The sequence below is a fragment of the Littorina saxatilis genome, linkage group LG1 (genome assembly GCF_037325665.1).
Source record: "Littorina saxatilis isolate snail1 linkage group LG1, US_GU_Lsax_2.0, whole genome shotgun sequence".
Taxonomy (NCBI): Eukaryota; Metazoa; Mollusca; class Gastropoda; order Littorinimorpha; family Littorinidae; genus Littorina; species Littorina saxatilis.
In genome coordinates this window covers 92,972,210-92,991,541 of record NC_090245.1, presented here as the reverse complement: position 1 = coordinate 92,991,541, position 19,332 = coordinate 92,972,210, and the positions used below count along the sequence as shown (strand labels likewise).

Genomic DNA, 19,332 nt, shown 5'->3' with positions numbered 1-19,332 from the left:
AGCAAACAAACAAACAAAAAGCTTCAATTACTTAGCCGTCGAAACGCCATCGACTCGTTATTCTGCGAAAGGGTCTTCATCGTCCCGAAACACCAATCCAGATATTATTTATTCATATACGTATATATGTAAATGTACATTCTATCTACACTGCAAATTTCAACAAAAATGGTTATAATACTCAAATCGTTCATGACTCGATTTACATTGAAGTTTCAAGGTATTGCAGAAGAGGGGCGACAATATGTCTATTTTTAAGAGACTGTAAAAAATGACATCGTATCCTATCATTTAAAAATTCAAATACACTGGGACAAAATGTTACCTTAGTGCTACAAGATAGAACTGTAAAAACAGCTTCCGATATGATATTGTTTCTTAAATGTTTAAAACGTCGATCCTTATAGTTTTGCCACGTATTTCAGATACTACACATTACTAACACTTAACTTTTCTTTTTCTCTTATGATTTCTCCGTCTAAATAATTTCTAAGCTTCATCGTGTCAAACACACAAACAATCTCGAGAGACTGGGGCCAAATGTCGATATTTATAGGCTAAAGAGCAATGTTGACATCCTGCTTCAAGAAGCTGGCAAAAATCATTGTGCTTCTTCCAGAAAAAAAGAAAAAAAACTGCTTCATAAATCCTCTCCAGTAGAAGAAAAAAGAAAATCACCCATTCACATTATCAGAAAGTCTGCAACCCATGATCTGCGACAAATCAAAACAAATGATTGTTTAATTAAACATTTATGAAACACCCGTTTTATCAGGTAAAAACCGAGACACGACATTCTTTCCGTCTGCAATTTTTGTTGTAATGTTGTCGAACCGACTCAGGAAATAAATAAGGCATGATCTTCTCTCCCTCTGCAACTTTCGTGACGCTCCAATCAGAGAACAGTTAGGGCGGGGATGTAGCTCAGTCGGTAGCGCGCTGGATTTGTATCCAGTTGGCCGCTGTCAGCGAGAGTTCGTCCCCACGTTCGGCGAGAGATTTATTTCTCAGAGTCAACTTTGTGTGCAGACTCTCCTCGGTGTCCGAACACCCCCGTGTGTACACACAAGCACAAGACCAAGTGCGCACGAAAAAGATCCTGTAATCCATGTCAGAGTTAGGTGGGTTATAGAAACACGAAAATACCCAGCATGCTTCCTCCAAAAACGGCGTATGGCTGCCTAAATGGCATAGAGAGACAGACATACAGACATACAGACAGACTAACATAAACAGACAGACCATTATACAGACAGATAGACAGACAGACAGACAAACTAAGAGAGAGAGAGACAGAGACAGAGACAGATAGACAGACACACAGACAGACACATAGACAGACACACAGACACACTGACACACAGAACGACTAGACAGAACGAGAGATGGGGAGGGGGGGGGGGGCTGCATTATCTTCGTTTTAAGCGATACATGCCTGTGTCACTGCACAATGCAGATTAATGTGCATGTGCGTCTGTCTGTCTGTCTTTCTGTCTATCTTTCTGTCCTTCTGTCTGTCTGTCTGTCTGTCTATCTATCTGTCTGTCTATCTATCTGTCTGTCTGCCTGTCTGTCTGTCTGTCTATCTATCTGTCTGTCTGTCTGTCTGTCTGACCGTGACTGCATCTATGTGTTCAATTGAGAGAATACTAGTTTTCAGCTCAAAGGTAAACAGCAACATTTGACTCAGCCAAACGCCGTTTTCTACATCAGACGTGAGATAGTTATTTACAGCTAAACACAAGAAAATTGGTTGATTAAAATCAACATGGCCGAAGCAATATTTTCATAAAAGAAGCGGTATTGTACGGGCACATGTTGAATTTGGGTTACATGTGTTGAAGAGTATTTGAAAATCCGTAAGCATAAAAACATGCAATGAAGAGTGATAGGTCCCTGTTGTGAATATAATCAAGTGGATAAATTGATTACTTATGTTTCATGAGAACGGCAAACAACGACACATGTTCACCGCCCTCAGCTAATTGAAGACAGAGGGCGGCCATCAATAAATAGTAGAGCATAGTGCAATTTCATGTTGGCATCTTCTCCACTAAAAGCTATAACCCAAAGACTGAAGACCAAAGTGCTTTACCCCACTTCTGACCCGAATCACCCCCCTCCTACTAGGTACACGTGCAGTCAAGTTAACCTCTGCTTTGACCTGTGTGCCAGGAGTCGGATGGGAGAGAGAGAGAGAGACACACACACACACACACACACACACACACACACACACACACACACACACACACACACACACACACACACACACACATAAACAGAGACAGATATAGAAAGACAGAAGCGGAGAGACTCAGAGGAAGACACAGACAAAGACATACATACACTGATACAGAGAGAGAGAGCCTGAGAGAGAGAGAGAGAGAGAGAGAGAGAGAGAGAGAGAGAGAGAGAGAGAGAGAGAGAGAGAGAGAGAGAGAGAGAGAGAGAGAGAGAGAGAGAGAGAGAGAGCCTGAGAGAGAGAGACAATGACAATTCTTTATTTAACGAGGGTAGTAGATTAAGCAGTGGTCTGCTTTTTTACATCCAGCCCTCGCCCTAAAGAGGGACTAACTACAAAAATGAAATAAAAATACAAGATAAAAAATAGAAAATAGAAAACTAAAATTCTACATTTTAACAGATAACTAAAGTGAAAACACATTATACATAATATGTAAGAGAGAGAGAGAGAGAGAGAGAGAGAGAGAGAGAGAGAGAGAGAGAGAGAGAGAGAGAGAGAGAGAGAGAGAGAGAGAGAGAGAGAGAGAGAGAGAGAGAGAGAGAGAGAAAACTGTAGGCCTAACTGATCTCGTGAGAACGGTAGCAAAACGAGACATGTCAGATCTCCGAACCCATTGCAATAGATGACCGCTCCTGCGGCCATCAACAATGTAAGCACTTATCCAAATACACATCAAAGACCTGTGAATGGAAAGTAAAGCCACCTGTCAAATGAGGCATGTTCAAAGTGACGAGGTGAATATGTTCGGAGTTCCATGCAGCGCCATCTGCCAACCAAGCTTTTAAATGTCGAATTGCGCACGCGCGTGTATGACACGTTGTGGGATGCCTGTGTGTCAGTCAGTGTGTGCGCCGTGTGTGTGTGTGTGTGTTTGTGTGTCAGTGTGTGTCTGTGTGTGTGTCAGTGTGTGTGTGTGTGTGTGTGTGTGTGTGTGTGTGTGTCTGAGTCTGTCATATCAGCTGTCTCTCTATGCCTGTGGGTGTATCTGTATGTCCGTTTGCCTGTCTTTCTCTGTATGAGCGTTCGCATGTCTGACAGGTGTCTGTGACCCGATTCGAAGGACAAGGTAGAGCAAGGGAGGTAACGAAAAACTTGTGAAGTTGAAAGTCTGTTCCAGTTGTCGTTCTTTATGGTTGCTGTGACGGTGTTCTATACGCACAGTGTGCCGAGAGTGGTACTGTTGCGACCAAAGTTTTCCCCAGGGCTTCATAGCTTGTCGCAAACTATCCTGCCTGTCAAAGAAGTTATTGTACGCCCTAAAGACGCACTCTGAATTACCCCAGAAATCTTAAAGTTAATCGACGAGAGAGATCAAACTCACCTGAGAGCAAAAACGAGTAACTCTTTAGAAGATTGGCTGAGTAATCGTCAGACGCGTAATCGTGTTACAGCAGCTAAGCGAGACAGAGTGCCAGCACGAACGCATTTCCGACCAAGGTTCCTTTGGTACTAAAAAGTGGTGGCAGTTGGTAAAGTCATTCATGGACAAGAAAGGACTTGGTGTTGATGAAATTCCTCCGATTAAATTTGAAGGCAAGATTTACCAGTCAAACCGGGAAAAAGGCGTTCCGACTGAAGATTTATATCCTAGTTTGTGGAAGACGGCTCATGTCACTCCTATTTACAAAGCCGGCCCAGCAGATTGTTGTAACAATTATCGACCAATTTCATTATTAAGTTGTGTTGGGAAGGTAATGGAGCGCTGTGTCCGCAGCCATGTTTACACCTTTTTACAGCGAAATGATATATTAACACCGGCACAGTCAGGATTTATTCCTGGTGACTCTACCATTTGTCAACTGGCTTCTACTTATGAAGAGTTCTGTTTAAATCACGATATGGGAATTACCACTCAATCTGTTTTTTGTGATGTGTCAAAGGCATTTGAAAAAGTCTGGCACAAAGGGTTATTATATAAACTGGAAAGGGCAGATCAGCTGGCGAAAGAAGGAGCCGTGGAAGACCAACCTGAAAACAGTGTCAGCTTTAGTGAGCAGAAGACAATCATCAAGGCATGGATGAGGCCAAGGACAAACAGAGATGACTACCACACAATGTCCAGAGAGCAGCAAGTCAACTTCATCAGGCTGCGTACTGGCCACACTGAACAGGCTCAATGCTCACGGCATGAACCGAAAGTTCAAGCTGGCGCCATCACCAACCTGTGCCTGCTGTCAAGAAGACCAAACAGCGGAACACATCTTACAGCGATGTCCCTTACTAGATGAGGAACGAAAAGAAGTGTGGCCGTCACCAACTCCCTTGCAGACAGGAGTTGGAGAAAACGACAACATTTATCACCAGTGCTGGACTGATCGTGTAACCTCTGCGAACGCCAAGAAGAAGAAGAAGATATAAACTGGAACTAGTAGGAATTAGAGGACAATTGTTGAAATGGTTTCACGATTATTTAACAAATCGCCACCAGGCGGTTGTTTATAAGGGTGCTAAGTCTGCATTAAAATGTATCCCGGCAGGTGTTCCACAACATAGGTTCTGTTCTAGGCCCTTTGTTATTCCTGATATATATTAACGACATTGTGAATGACACTGAATCTGTTATAAAGTTGTTTGCTGATGACACGAGCATGTCCATGTCCTTAGAAGATCCAAATAGACGAGCGCAGATTTTGAACGCAGACCTAAATAAAATTAATACCTGGGCAAAACAGTGGAAGGTTAAATTTAACGAAGCAAAAACGGAACTGTTAGACATAAAACGTGATAATATACAAACCGAACCAATCATTTTTAATAAAAAGTTTTGGAAAACGTGAACCAACATAAACATCTTGGCGTAATCTTGCAGAATGATTGTAAGTGGGACTTCCAAGTGAGAAGCATCGTAAAAAAGGTCACCTTATTAATTAATTGTTTAAGATATTCTAAATATAGATTAAATCGTAAAAATCTGGAAACTATGTATAAATCTTTCGTTCTTCCACATTTTGACTACGCAGACATCCTAGTATGGGACAACTGCACCGAGTACTGGTCAACTGCACTGGAACAATTACATTTGGAAGCCATTCGGACTATAATCGGTGGTGTGCGCGGCACCAGCCACAAAAAAACTGTATAAAGAAAGCGGATTTTGTAACCTAAAAGAAAGACGGAGCAGACACAAACTGATTTTATATTACAAGATGGTATATGGCAAATGCCCTCAATACTTATCACATCTTTTGCCACCTTTAACTTCTGATGTTAACCCCTATCATCATAGAAGACCATTAGAAAGAAGAGTCTCCATGTGCAAAACTGAATTATACCGTCGATCTTTTATACCATCTACTACTGTCCTGTGGAACACCTTGCCAGACAACATCAAAACAACTAACTCAATCAGCGATTTCAAACGCTATTTTATCTACTCCTGATTATAACGTACCTTCCTATTATTACTGTGGTAAAAGACTGGAAGAGATTCACCACTGCAGAATGCGCCTAAACATGAGTAATTTGAATTCCGCTGACCTGTGTAAACGCCACTTACAGGGAAACCCACAGTGCGCTTGCGGCTACCTGAACGAAACAGCTGACCATTATTTTTGACACATTGTCCTTTGTACGTAGATGCTCGCCTGTCGACAATAAACGCACTTCCTGTAAATCACAGACATGTTGAAATATTGTTAAATGGTAGCGAAAACCTTTCTCTTTGCACCAACAAGCTTATTTTTGAAAGTGTCCAAACGTTTATCCATGAATCTGGTCGTTTTTGTTGATTTGACTCAGTACCCATATTCATGCCAACAACCCTTATTTTATATGCATTTTTCAAATATATATTTAGCGAGCTACTGCTTTTTTGCCACAGGATTAGGGCTTGTAATGTAGTATGTCAGTATATTCTTTTTTTGTATGCGCTAACCACCTTCATCTTTTATATGTACCTACCGTTCTTTCCTCTCACCTCCCCCCTCCCCCCTCCTCCTGCTAGCTTTATCTTATTCTTTCTGATTTGCTTTAAACTATGCTTTTCATCTAGATAGTTCCACAATTTATAAGTAATGCTTGTCCGACGTCATATTTGTGTTATTTTCCTACTACGTAGGGCGCGTAATATAAGCGTTCGCTTCAGTTCGTCAGTGTCCCTATTGTTTATCGTTGTATTATTGTATCATGTTTGATTTAATAAAACATTGTCAACGAAAAGAGTTAAGCGCACTGGAAATCCATGAAGGAAACACTTCGCAAGGATGCCCCTTCTTACACCACAACTATAAAAAGCCAGACACACTGACGTACGCACAGAAGTAGGGAAGGCGCACAACTAGCACCGTGCACATACACACACACATACACACACACACACACACACACACACACACACACACACACACACACACACAGGGGGCGTAATAAAGAGAGAGTGAGATAGAGAATGGGCGGGGGGGGGGGGGGGGGGCAGAGAAGTACGATACGAAAAGCGCACCGGAGCACCATACACATACAGACACACATACAGACACACACACACACACACGCAGACAGACAGAGAGAGCTTGATGGTTAGCTAAAGTGACAGGTTGAACCAGGAAAGAAGTTCAAACAAGAGTGAAACAATCAGTGCTGCCCCTCATGTTCGCAGGCCCGCTGACCCTGTTCTTCCTTGTTCGCTGGGCACAGTCCTTAAAACAGCACGACACTCTTTGTTGCTCTCCTTTTTGATGCTTGTGCAGCAGTATTAGTGCTGCATTTTGTTTTTAACATGTTTTACCCTGTGCCCATGCAACGTCAGTTTGTTGTGACTTCATTTCAAGCCAGTCGGTTGCAGTTCAGTGCATAGGCTACGTGTTTGTTCGCAACGACTGAATCTTGAGACGTCTGCAGCAGGACTGAAAGCGCAGAGAACATAGTTGTGTTTTTATTTCAGTCAAAACACTAAATCTGTGTGTCACTAAAACTCTAATAACGAATGAGAAAGCTAGCCAAGACCACCTAAACTGACCTCTCTTAGCGGAGGTTGTGGGGTTAAACAGCACCAACAACAGCAACAGCAGCAACAACACTGAACAACAATTAACAACAACAACACTGAACAACTCAGTTGTGACGACTGACGGACTGAGAAAGCTAGCCCAGACCACCTAAACTGACCTCTTTTAAGAAACAGCGGAGGCTGTGGGGTAAAAACAACAACAACCGTACCAACAACAACAACAACAACAACTTGACAACACCCGACTGACAACAACAACAGTTAAGCCATTCGGATCGACAGATAGCAGTCGAGAGCAGGATTTTGTTGCTGTCGGCCGGCTGGTGGTAAGTACAGTGACGACTGTCTAAAATACAGTGTCCAGTAAATCAGTGTGTGTGTGTGTGTGTGTGTGTGTCTTCTGAGGTATGATGTCTAACCCTGGAATAGAAATTATAATTAATACTGAGTGAGTATATTCAATCTAGACACCAGTTGGGTGGATAGGAAAACCGGGGGTTCCCCGGTGGAGAAAAAAACATCAGTTAGACGCGGATGTTGTCGTATGCGTATGAAATTTGTGAAATTTGGTTTACAGCACTTTGCAATACAGGGCCGGACCAAGTTCGTTTGAGGGGGGGTTCCAACTGAACTCGGGCAGGGCTCCAAAGTCCACATTTATTTTTCTCTGAGAGGTACATTGGATGGCCAGGGGGGGGGGTTCCGGAACCCCAGGACCCCCCCCCCCCCCCCCCCCCCCCAGATCCGGCCCTGCAAAAAGGAGACACGCGTGTCACCTGCTCAGTGAAGCACGTATACCTTCACATACAATCCAGGGGAAGCTACTCTCGGAGTCACTGAGACACAAAACAAAACAGCTGCCACAAAAGCCGCAGTCATGAATCGCCTCGAGATTTGAGTCGTGCAGCAAATCGCGGGGTTCGAAGCCACATGGGTGTCTTTGTTTCGACCACCAGCCAGGGTTGAACCATTAAGGTATGTCACACTGTTAGAACAGTTGCTTCAGCAGTGTCTTGGAAGTTTTAACTGATTTGGTAATGACAAAGCTGTTTCTGGTTGACACTGACAGGTTGTTCTTTGAGTTTGAGCCTGGCTCATGCATGAACCAAAGCAAAGGCTGCACGTGAGGCGCGGATCTTGCCAGAATACAGACACAAGTTTGAATCGAAGCCAAAACTGGATGGCACTGTTATGTTACGTGCGTGTGTGTGTGTGTTGGCTGCAGGTCCATGAACTTATAATTGTTCTTTGTTTGGAGAGACTTGATTAACAAAAATTCTAGAGCTCAAATAGAGTATCTTAGGTAAACATTTTGAGGGCCCTACTAGTATAGCTGATTATCTTCTTTAAGTTCTAAGTTAATATGCTACTGGGGATGTGTTTCCTAATCAGTTATTGAACGGGATATTGCATCATTGAAGATGCAGTTCATTTTACAGAGTGGTACCTGTCATAAAAGGCATTCGAATCTTTGTGCTCACCAAAAGAATATATGTTGCAGCTATATTATATATATGTGTTTCTTTTTGTGATAGGTAGTATATATATGTTTCCGCCTCGTGATCGGGAGGTCGTGGGTTCGAACCCCGGCCGGGTCATACCTAAGACTTTAAAATTGGCAATCTAGTGGCTGCTCCGCCTGGCGTCTGGCATTATGGGGTTAGTGCTAGGACTGGTTGGTCCGGTGTCAGAATAATGTGACTGGGTGAGACATGAAGCCTGTGCTGCGACTTCTGTCTTGTGTGTGGCGCACGTTATATGTCAAAGCAGCACCGCCCTGATATGGCCCTTCGTGGTCGGCTGGGCGTTAAGCAAACAAACAAAGAAAGAAAGAAAGTATATATGTTGGTCAAATTATTAAACAAATGAGGGACAGCAGTGACTTATAATTCCTTTATAACTGGGAGATGTCCAGTCACTGGAAAGACCTCTTATTTTACAGGTACCACTGTACTAATTGTCTTAATCTGTATGCATTCTCAAGTGGTTTTAGACACTAGATCATACCTATACAAACTATAGTGTCTCATTCAAATCATGACCCCCTTTCTATCATGTCAGATGATATCCAGAAACTGGGCATAAGTTGAAGGTAAAAAGTTGTATGTTAATTCATGTTTAAAGTAGTTCCTCTTTTTCAGGGGGGGGGGGGGGGGGTACACAGAAGCTCTTTGCATTATGCATTCTCAGAAAGCAACAGAGCATGAAAATAATAGCTCTGGTAGTAAAGACACAAAGGTTTATGTTGCAATGCCGCATTTAAAAGCCTCTGACACGTGGATACCTGAGTCACCCGTCAGATTCAGATAGCATACAATATAGCAGAAGCTTCCCCCAGTTCAAAAGTTTTCGGGGCAATATATTTTCATATATATTAAATCGCTGGGAAGTATTTTTCAGTAGTGTGCAGTGTACGTAGTAGTAAAAAACCATGAGACGGGGCAAATGCGTGTGACATTATATGTCTTGGAACTTGCACAGTTGAGCCTTCCTTTAAACTTTATTTTTGAAATCGCATATATATATATATCAAACATGCACCCATTCTACCTTTACGGGTATTCACAGGCACACTGATGTTCAAAAGACAGTGGCAGAGAAACACATGCACACACACATGCACATACACATGCTAAATAAAATTAGAAAACTAGGGTCATTTGAGAGTGAAGGTCCTTCCTTGCATGCTGCCCAACATGCCAACCGGCATAACTGGCAGTAAGTAAGTAATACCCCCATTCCACACAACCGTTCTAGGTCCCGTTCCCGTACCGACCAAGGACGGCTGCCACAGCAATGGAACGCTGTGCAAACAGACGTTTTTGGCATCTTTGAGCAGCGTCTGACCATAGTGGCTGGGGACGGCTGGGAACGAAACCCAGAACGGATGTGTGGAATGTGGGTATTACAACTCAGTGTGTGAGAGTGCTACCGTTGCGTTACCGTTGTTTTAAGTTCCTTTAACGATCCAAGCGTTCCGATACTGATGGGTTAAGGTTCCATTACCGTTCATTCTGATTGGGAGGGGAACGGCTAAAAGTTTGAACATGCAGCCCAAACTCAACTGTCCCTAACGACCCTACCGTTCAAAGCAGTTCCGTTAACGATCATTTACGTTCCAATGCGGTTCCCTCCCGTGCCCGCACCGTTCCTTGGTCGGTACGGGAACGGGACCTAGAACGGTTGTGTGGAATGGGGGTATAAGATGGTCATTTGAAGCTTGCCATATTGTGATTGTTCTGAATGTAGCAGTTGTCAGTTGTGTGTCGGCTATAACCATGTGGCATGTTTAACACAACAGCTGTTTCTTCATAGAATCAATAGTTTGAAGGTAATGTGGATACTCAAGATCAGTTTGGTTTAGTGTTGTCATTTAATACCAAGCTTTTAACATCCAGGTAAATGTAGCAGAACTTAATGATGCAGCTGAATTCAAAAACACCTTAAATCCACCATACAAACATTGATTTCCACTGTATACATTTGTGTGATACCAAGTTTTGGTACTATATGTGATGAAAGGACCAACACAAAATAAAGCAGAAGAAAAAAGGCAGAAGAAGGACAGGAAAAAAGAACGTTAAGGAGATAAATCGGTTTGTGAAATTGGTTGTTGAAGTCGTACATGTACTAATAAAAACAGTGTTCGTTATTTTTTATGTTTGTTTTCGACTGATCAATTAAGTGACAGCAGAATGCATAAATTGATGGAAGCTAGGCACTGAGTAAAGGAAAATAAATAGGTCATTACAACCTGTAATTAGTCTAATTATCAGTCCCACAACTAATGATATATGTACCAGCTTGTGGGACTGGCAGATCAATTCATTCATAAGTGTGCACATTATATATACACTCAGATTCCTTAAAGATATGACTGAATGCAGAAGATGAATTAACCAGCTACCACTGTTTGACATCGAAGACACAGACGTCATGATGGTATTGATCTCAAGTGTGCTGTATTATTGTTTTAAGAAATGTTATGATGCAAGGCTTTTAGGGGGGCTGGGCTCATGCATGACAGCTGATCCACTCATAAAGAGGAATCCTGATGATTTAATGGCGACGATCCACTGTTTTTGTGCGCCAGGTGTGAGGTGTGTGCACACTTAAAAATGCTTGATTGCATATATATTTTTATACAGTGCTAAATGAGCATATTTTAGGTGCAAGCAGATGATTATCAATCCGAATATCTGTTTTTTTGTTCTGACGTCATGTGAAGGAGTGCTTTTTTATTTTATTATTTCTAATTCATGTACATGTACGTCAGTGTAGTCAGCACGGATGTAACAGCAAGCAGTTTTATTCTAGGTTTGAGAAGCCTGATCGAGAATAATTAAGGCACCTTCATAAGTTATTATATTTTAGGGTGACCGGATTAGAGGTACATTGTATTCAGAGGCTTTCAGTGTTCCTGACGTCTAAAACCAGTAAGTTTGTAGATACTTTTCCTTTTATTGTAGAAATCAGGTTTTCCTCCACTACCAACTGGCTACCAGAGTTATTCTCCCAGCCATCATCCCATGCGTCAGTGATCTTGTACATATTGATAATGTTAGTGGTTGGTAAGGTCAAATAAAAATATAAGTTAGTTTAGGGTTGACCGACCCTATTTTTTTCCCGCCGACCCTAAAACTTTTGTTTCATTTCTCAAAAAAGCAAAAACTGTTGGCACATTTTGCGAATCATACCAAGACTAAGGGAAGTAACCTCCGCTGAAATCGACTAAATGTAAAAAAATAAAAAATAAAAATAAAAAGCCGACCTACCGACCCTATCTTTTGTGGTCACGTTACCCTTAACCAACATATATAGTTTTGTTTGGCCTAATCATCACAACAAATTGTCGCATCAGGAAATTTTCAGTTTTAAGTGAAATGTCACATATAATGTGACAGCTATGATTTACAGCAATCAAATTTTGTCTGCAGTGTTGTCTGGTTTACTAATTAGATGTAAACTATGCTATTTTTGTAAATGTATCATTTTTTGTGAACATTTTGATGTAGATTGTTGGTGTTGCTATGTTGCGTAAATTGTTTCATTTCTCGATCAGTTAAAACTGAAATTCATCAGCCTGTTTGTGGAAAGACTGAGTGTAGAGTTAGTCATTTAAATCTTTGTACGGTCATGACAACTATATCAGCCTGTATTTAGAGAATGGCTGTACTGTAGCTGAGCATTCAAGATTAGTACAGTGGAACCCCCCCTTTTAAGACCTTCAGAAATCTGAAAAAAACAGGTCTTAAAATGGAGGTAAATTTACAGAGTCTATGAACTAATCATCTTAGAAAGCGGAGTCTTAAAAAGGGGTAAGTCTTAAATTGGAGGGTCTTATAGAGGGGGGGGGGGGGGAGGGGAGGGGGGTTCCACTGTATACACAGTAAATACACAGTGCTCTGAGAGTGATTGTGCGTCTGTGACAATCATAAGGCAGTGACAGTAACATTTAGGACAGTTATGACTACAGCTTATCAGACCAAAATGTGACCCTCCGCCACGGAATGAGTCACATGTCACCATTTCATGATTTTCATATTTTTACATTAAATTTCTTAAAGTGTTTTTTATGCTCTATCCAGTGGTAAAAACCGTTATAGAAAAGAGTGAACACTTTTTGAGTTATAAGCCTGTGACTATGGTGACCCTCACACTGTTACCAGACACTCCCCGGACTTACACTATGCCTAGCGCAGAACCGCGCGAGGTGACGTGAGTTATTCTGTGGTGGAGGGTCACAAATGCCAATGAAACAAGCCTTTTGACAGCTATAAGGGCCATTGATGTTTAGGGCTCCTTTGGAGAATTTTAAGTAGCTTGGATGAAATATTATGTTATTTCCTTCTCTCTGTTATTTTTATTTCTATAACTTGTATGGATTTTTACAGTTTCTGTGTGTTTCTTTCTTTCTTTTTTAATTGTGTCTGCTTCCTCTGATTTACTAGTTAGGGTGCTTGAGTTGCTGTGTAGAATTGTCGCTATAAACTAAGAGTCGCTGTACAGTACTGAATGTCTTCTAAAGTTCTATGGCTGTTTGTATCTCTCTCTCCCTCTCTGTCTCACTCACTCTCTCTCTTCCTCTCTGTCTCTCTCTGTCTCTCTCTGTCTCTCTCTCTCTCTCTCTCTCTCTCTCTCTCTCTCTCTCCTTACCTCATTCTCTCTCCATGCACTATAATTATGTCTTTGTATGTTTGTCTGATACACAACACCATTATCCGTGCCTAACCCCAAATCTCTGTGTGTTCCTTGCAGTATATGTACCTGCTGTGCACCCAGGGGTACTGGGAAGGGAGGCCTATCGTCATGGCGTCATCACTACAAGACATGGAGATCATGCTGTACGAGGCGATCGCCACTGGCAACCTCTCCTCCGTCAAACGAATGGTCAACAGCGGCATTGGCCACAACGCTGTCCTGCATTCCCCTAAGTGCTGCGATGCTGCCACCATCCTCAGCACTGCAGCGTACTTTGGAAACCTGCAGATGGTTCAGTACTTGGTAGAAGCAGGTGCGTCGGTGAATTATCAGGACCCTGGTGTGAGACGTAACGCCCTTCACTGGGCTTGCATGGGGAACGGCGCTGACGTGGTGAAGTACTTGATCAGCTGCGATGCAGATGTGAATGCACTGGACCGCAACAACATTTCGCCACTGATGCATGCAGCTATGCACAGTCATGAGGCAGCGGTGAGGGAATTGGTTCAGGCAGGTGCCTGCGTCAACTACATCGATCGCTTGAGGTGCTCAGCACTGCATTATGCGGCATTCCACAGAGACAGATTGTCTGTGAGAGCGTTGATACTGGGCGGGTGCATTCACAACAATGCCATCTTCGTCAAGGGCACTCCTCTAGGAACTCTGGCTTCTATCGGTGACGTTGAAAATGTCAAGCTTCTGCTCGCCGCCGGTTGTCGTGTCACTCCGGAAGATTGGAAGCAGCAGGCAGAGGGTCTGGCGGAGGACAGCAACGTTGGTCTGTTGATGCAGAGGCATGTTGGCCTCACTCCCAGCCTGAGGCATCTCTGCAGAACTTCTATACGTGCTAGCATGAAGGGGCAGGATGTGCAGAATAAGATACAGTTACTTCCCCTCCCAGCTTCCGTTATACAATACTTGTTGCTGGAGCTCGAAGACTGAATATATTACCTTAAACACCTGAAGGGAGAAGGGTGATACTAAAGCATTGGTTGGACTATGATGACTGAACGTGGAGGTTGAACACTTTGAAACTGTGAGAAATATGAAACAGTTATTACTTTGCTTGAAAGTATTTGGTGATTGGCGACTTTAACCTGCTGTTTTGACTGTTATCATGCAATTATCACGCAAAGAAACTTCTGAACTTTAAAGCAAGCATTTAAGTGCAGCATCAACCACTCATAAGTCATATATCAAAATTGATGTTGTAACTGGAAGACTGAAGTGCATGAAGGGACTATGAACTGTAAAACTGAAACAAGTTATAGGCTGCAGGTTATCTTTTTAAGTTTGAATGTGTTGAGTTAATGTTTACAACCTCCATGTGTAATCCGCTATTGAGGGGGAATAACTTAATGCAGCCAGCAGATTTTTTTTCTTTTTGAAAATGCTGATTCTGATACTCAGATTGGAGAGAGAATATAAGATCATAATGTATTGTAGGTAAATTGACTGAAGTTTTGAACAGTGTGATGGATTCTTTGCTTGTTGCATAATTGCTAATTACCAAGTGGTTCACAATTGTGAGTATAACATGTGTAATGCTTGTAATTATATACACTGAAAGTTGCTGTAGTTTAATGTCTTTTTGCTGTTTATGTTGTTACTGACTTCGCATAATGCTTTTAACAGATGTCCAAGTTATACCAACAGCATAATGTTATACGTGTAGGTGTGATGCTTTTGTGTTTTTAACCACTTCCTCATATTTAAAAGCTATTCTTGCTTATAGATCTGATTACTTAGTCCTAAGTCTTGAGAAGCATCAAAGAGACGCTAGTCTATTAGTATTTACAATACATGCATGTGATATTAATATGAAGCATTCATCTTGTCAGGGGTTCTCTTTATTTGATGTTTTTGCATTATGTATTGTGCTATCTCAACAGCATCTTGGTTTATGTAAATGACGAAGGCACTTTAATCTCATAAACATATTTTTAATTATAACCATTTCTACATTTATCTTTTATGTTTATCAATAAGTTTTGGTGGTTGCTAGCTATGTCATTTTTTTTAAAAATTGTTTGCTTTCTTTTTGATGTATCTTCAGTGTGAATGTGTGTGTGCGTGCCTGTCTGTGTTATGAACACTTTATGTTTGTATATGAATCATCTCTTTGTTTTCCAGGTGTTTCTGTTTTATTTGCGTTTAGTTTTATTGTTGCTCTATACGCATTGAAAATAAGACTTAGAAGTGCAATTGCTTTTAGTTTTATTGTTGCTCTATATGCATTGAAAATAAGACTTAGAAGTGCAATGTAGTGGCTTGAAAAAAATAGCAGTTTGCACATTTGCTGATTATTATACTTCTCCCTGTAATTTAACTAGTTTCTGAGCATGATATAAGTTATGTACGTCTGAACAAGGTCAGTACTTTGGTGCTATACTCAGCGGATGTGTTAAATTGTTTTGACTCGGCATTTAAAAAACAAAAAGGCATTTGGTTATAATGGTGCATTTATTAGCATACCTTTAATCCAGATTGTTTTTGCAGTGTAATTAAATAAAAGCACAGCATCTTCTGTCATAATGAAAACATATACATATTAATTCATTTCGCAGTCTGCATAAATAATATGCACTGGGAAAGTATAATAGTAGATTGACTTGGTGTCTTTTTAAACAATGGTTGTTGCACACTTACAGTCACACACACACACACACAAACACTTGACAGCCGTTACAGTATGTGCATAATAAGCTTACCCACACATTGCATGCAGAAAGGGAAAGGTTTCGGTTTTGTCAGTGGTAACTACATTTAATTTGTCAGTGTCTTGCCTTTAGTTCCTCAAGATTGCAAAAGAATGGGTTATGTGCTGTTTACAGGGTGGGCCATAAAAAGTGTCCACATTTAATTTGTTAATATTTTTCCTGTAAAGTGATATTTTCTTTTCTGTTTCAGATAGAATTTGAGACAAGCATCTTAGAATTCTTTTAAAGCCTGAATGGATCGCATTCCAGTACAGGAAAGGACCAAAATCGTTGAACTTTACTTTGCTACCAATTCTGTGGTTCTCGCCCAGCGCGCTTTTCGGAGAGAGTTCCCTGGCACACACTGTCCATGTGCGAGAACTGTGAAGCGCCTCGTGGATAAATTCAGGAACACTGGTAGTCTCGCAGATAACAATAAAGGACATAACCCTGAATTTATTCACGAGGCGCTTCACAGTTCTCGCACATGGACAGTGTGTGCCAGGGAACTCTCTCCAAAAAGCGCGCTGGGCGAGAACCACAGAATTGGTAGCAAAGTAAAGTTCAACGATTTTGGTCCTTTCCTGTACTGGAATGCGATCCATTCAGGCTTTAAAAGAATTCTAAGATGCTTGTCTCAAATTCTATCTGAAACAGAAAAGAAAATATCACTTTACAGGAAAAATATTAACAAATTAAATGTGGACACTTTTTATGGCCCACCCTGTATATTGGTGGTTGTATCAAGCTGAAATGTGAAAGTCAAAAGTTTCAAAATCAAATATATAATATTCACCAGTGTAATTAACTGCTATAATAAATTTAGAATAATTGTCTTAGATACACTTGCACAGTGACTTTGCATTGAAGAGTTTTTCCCTACAGTTGTACCTATATGATGAAAGGACACCCTTGGTATCAGCAAATTTCGTGTCCCTGCATTAAACGGGTTTCCTCTCATAATAGGGGGGTTCGGCTGTACAACTTTTGAGAGGGGCCAGTTAGCTTGGTTGGTAGAGCACTGAACTTGTGGTCCTTAAAGGTCGCAGGTTCGACTCCGGGCCGGGACGGACACGGGTCAGCTATATGTGCAGACCCAGAGACGGTAGCTATGTCCCACCCCCGTGTCACCACAGTGGCACGGGTAAAAAACTTCGGTCATTCTGCCATAAGTGCAGGCGTGGCTGATATCTATATATATATACGACTTGTGTCTGTCTGTCTGTCTGTGTGTGTGTGTTCGCTATGCCAAGCCAAAGTTCTTGGTGGATCTGCTTCAAATTTGGTGGGCATATTCAGGTAGACCCCGGACACAACCTGGTCGGTGAGAATTTTCAACACGTGTTCTCAGCGCGCAGCGCTGAACCGATTTTGGTTTTTCTGTTCATCTTCCCAGATCCATTCCCAGTAACTCTTCCTTATCTTCTCCAGTGTTTTGCGTTTATCTCCCTTCCTTCGTGTGGCGTCAATCCATATTCCCGTTACTACGTTACTATTTTTAGAATGTCACTGCACTGTCCAGAACGCTTTCCTTGCACCCGTAAGTTGTCCTCACTGTAAAAGTGCAAAGGTCGAATCAATTTATAGCCACGCGAAAAATACACTGTCATCTATCTCTATATATTTATAGATATACATATACACGGCTTCTCTGTGTGTGTGTGTGTGTGTGGGGGGGGCAACACCTGTGGATTGTAGAGTTCTGTTTGTGATGTGGTCTGGCGGCTTTGGTGTGTCTGTATGTTCGGGCCTTCCTTTGAGAAGCCATAACAGTTATTATAGGGCTTAGAAATATGCTCTAAAATTCTCAATCCCGTTTGAGTGGACTTCGCCTTCAAAGGTGATTGTGGTGTTTCGGCACTCGGTTACATTTGGCGTCGTCCACAGGGATGGGACTCGACATGAAATGTTCAGGCCACTGAATCATTTTCGTGCTGTTCCCATTCCACCAACCTGGGAGGGACCTAAGCTTGGCGGGTCCATGGTTCGGAACTTTGGGGACAAAGTTCATTCAAAGGGGGTCGAGTGTGACAGGGAGACTACCGTCGCCCTTCACAGCAGACTCTGCAGAGTTGTTCGCCTTAGAAGTTGTGGGCTTTCCTTGCATGTACCCGTAAGTTGTCCTCACTGTAAAAGTGCAAAGGTCGAACCTATTTATCGAAAAATCCACTGTCATCTATCTCTATATATTTATATATATAGATAGATATATACGGCTTCTGTGTGTGTGTGTGTGTGTGTGTGTGTGTGTGTGGAGGCAACACCTGTGGATTGTAGAGTTCTGTTTGTGATGGGGTCTGGCGGATTTTGTCTGTCTGTATGTTCTGGCCTTTAAGAAGCCATAATATAACAGTTAATATAGGGCTTAGAAATAAGCTCTAAAATTCTCAATCCCAGTTTGAGAGGACTTAGCCTTCAAAGGTGATTGTGGTGAACTGCCACGCTGTCTGTCCCTGTCTCGCGATTCACCCCGGCTTCGCCGGGTATTTCTCTAGTACCACCTAAACACCATACACTTATGTATTTCATCAAAAGCTGTGAGGGTGTAAAACTCTAATTATCATATAATCCGTATCTAGCCCTTAAGAGGCTAAATATTTAGCCTGTAGGGCATGAAGCATTCTCTATTTCTTTTTCTTTTTTTTTACAACTTTTGAAGGTTAATTGTTTTTCCCTTCTGGTGACAGATGGGTGTATTGCATGCTCACAACCTTTTAATATGTAGCAGTAAACTGTCCTGCTGTTTGTTTAGATCTCAGTAATAAATGTGTTTTTGTTTTTGTTTAATCATATATCCTTTTGTGTGTTTTTCTTCTTCTTTACTTCCAATGAGTTAATCGTTATAAGCATGTACTCTTGTGTTTTAAAATGGCTGGAAGAATTGTTGATTGCAATGATTGGTTTGAAGATTTGACTCTGAGAAAGCAAGAGAGGGATTGAAAGAGAGAGGCATTAATGATATTTTGTCAGTTTTTCTGCCGTTGTTTATTTGTTTGTATTTGGCTTAATGAATGGCTCTTACCACCAACATTTCAGACCATTTGTAAACAATGTCCTTAATTATCACGCCACCGACTACCTCCCTCCTCACACTCCCCTTCCAGTCCTAAACCCCCCCCCCCCCCCCCCCCCCCTTCCCCCCCCCCCCCCCCCGGCTCCCCACACACATTTTCAAGTAAGTCTCCCGATAGTCATGCCTACAATTCTTTGAAGCATATGTTTACTGGCACTTTGGAATT

The 19,332-nt window shown here is 41.8% G+C and overlaps 1 protein-coding gene across 2 annotated transcripts; it reads left to right on the top strand.

Annotated features, from left to right (window-relative positions):
• The first annotated feature begins 7,076 nt into the window (after positions 1-7,076).
• On the top strand, positions 7,077-18,212 carry LOC138945794 (ankyrin repeat and SOCS box protein 8-like). 2 transcript variants are annotated; one of them, XM_070317313.1, is made up of 2 exons: positions 7,077-7,519; positions 13,452-18,212. In XM_070317313.1, the coding sequence occupies exon 2, from the start codon at positions 13,455-13,457 to the stop codon at positions 14,334-14,336; it is 882 nt and encodes a 293-aa protein (XP_070173414.1). In that variant the 5' UTR covers positions 7,077-7,519; positions 13,452-13,454; the 3' UTR covers positions 14,337-18,212. The 2 variants fall into 2 exon arrangements, with proteins under 2 accessions (XP_070173414.1, XP_070173407.1); XM_070317306.1 differs by lacking the exon at positions 7,077-7,519 and adding an exon at positions 8,029-8,168.
• The last annotated feature ends 1,120 nt before the right edge of the window (positions 18,213-19,332 follow it).

What these genes read in the sequence shown, in the direction of transcription:
- LOC138945794 (XM_070317313.1), top strand. Translation starts at nt 13,455, where the DNA reads ATGTACCTGCTGTGCACCCAGGGGTACTGGGAAGGGAGGCCTATCGTC.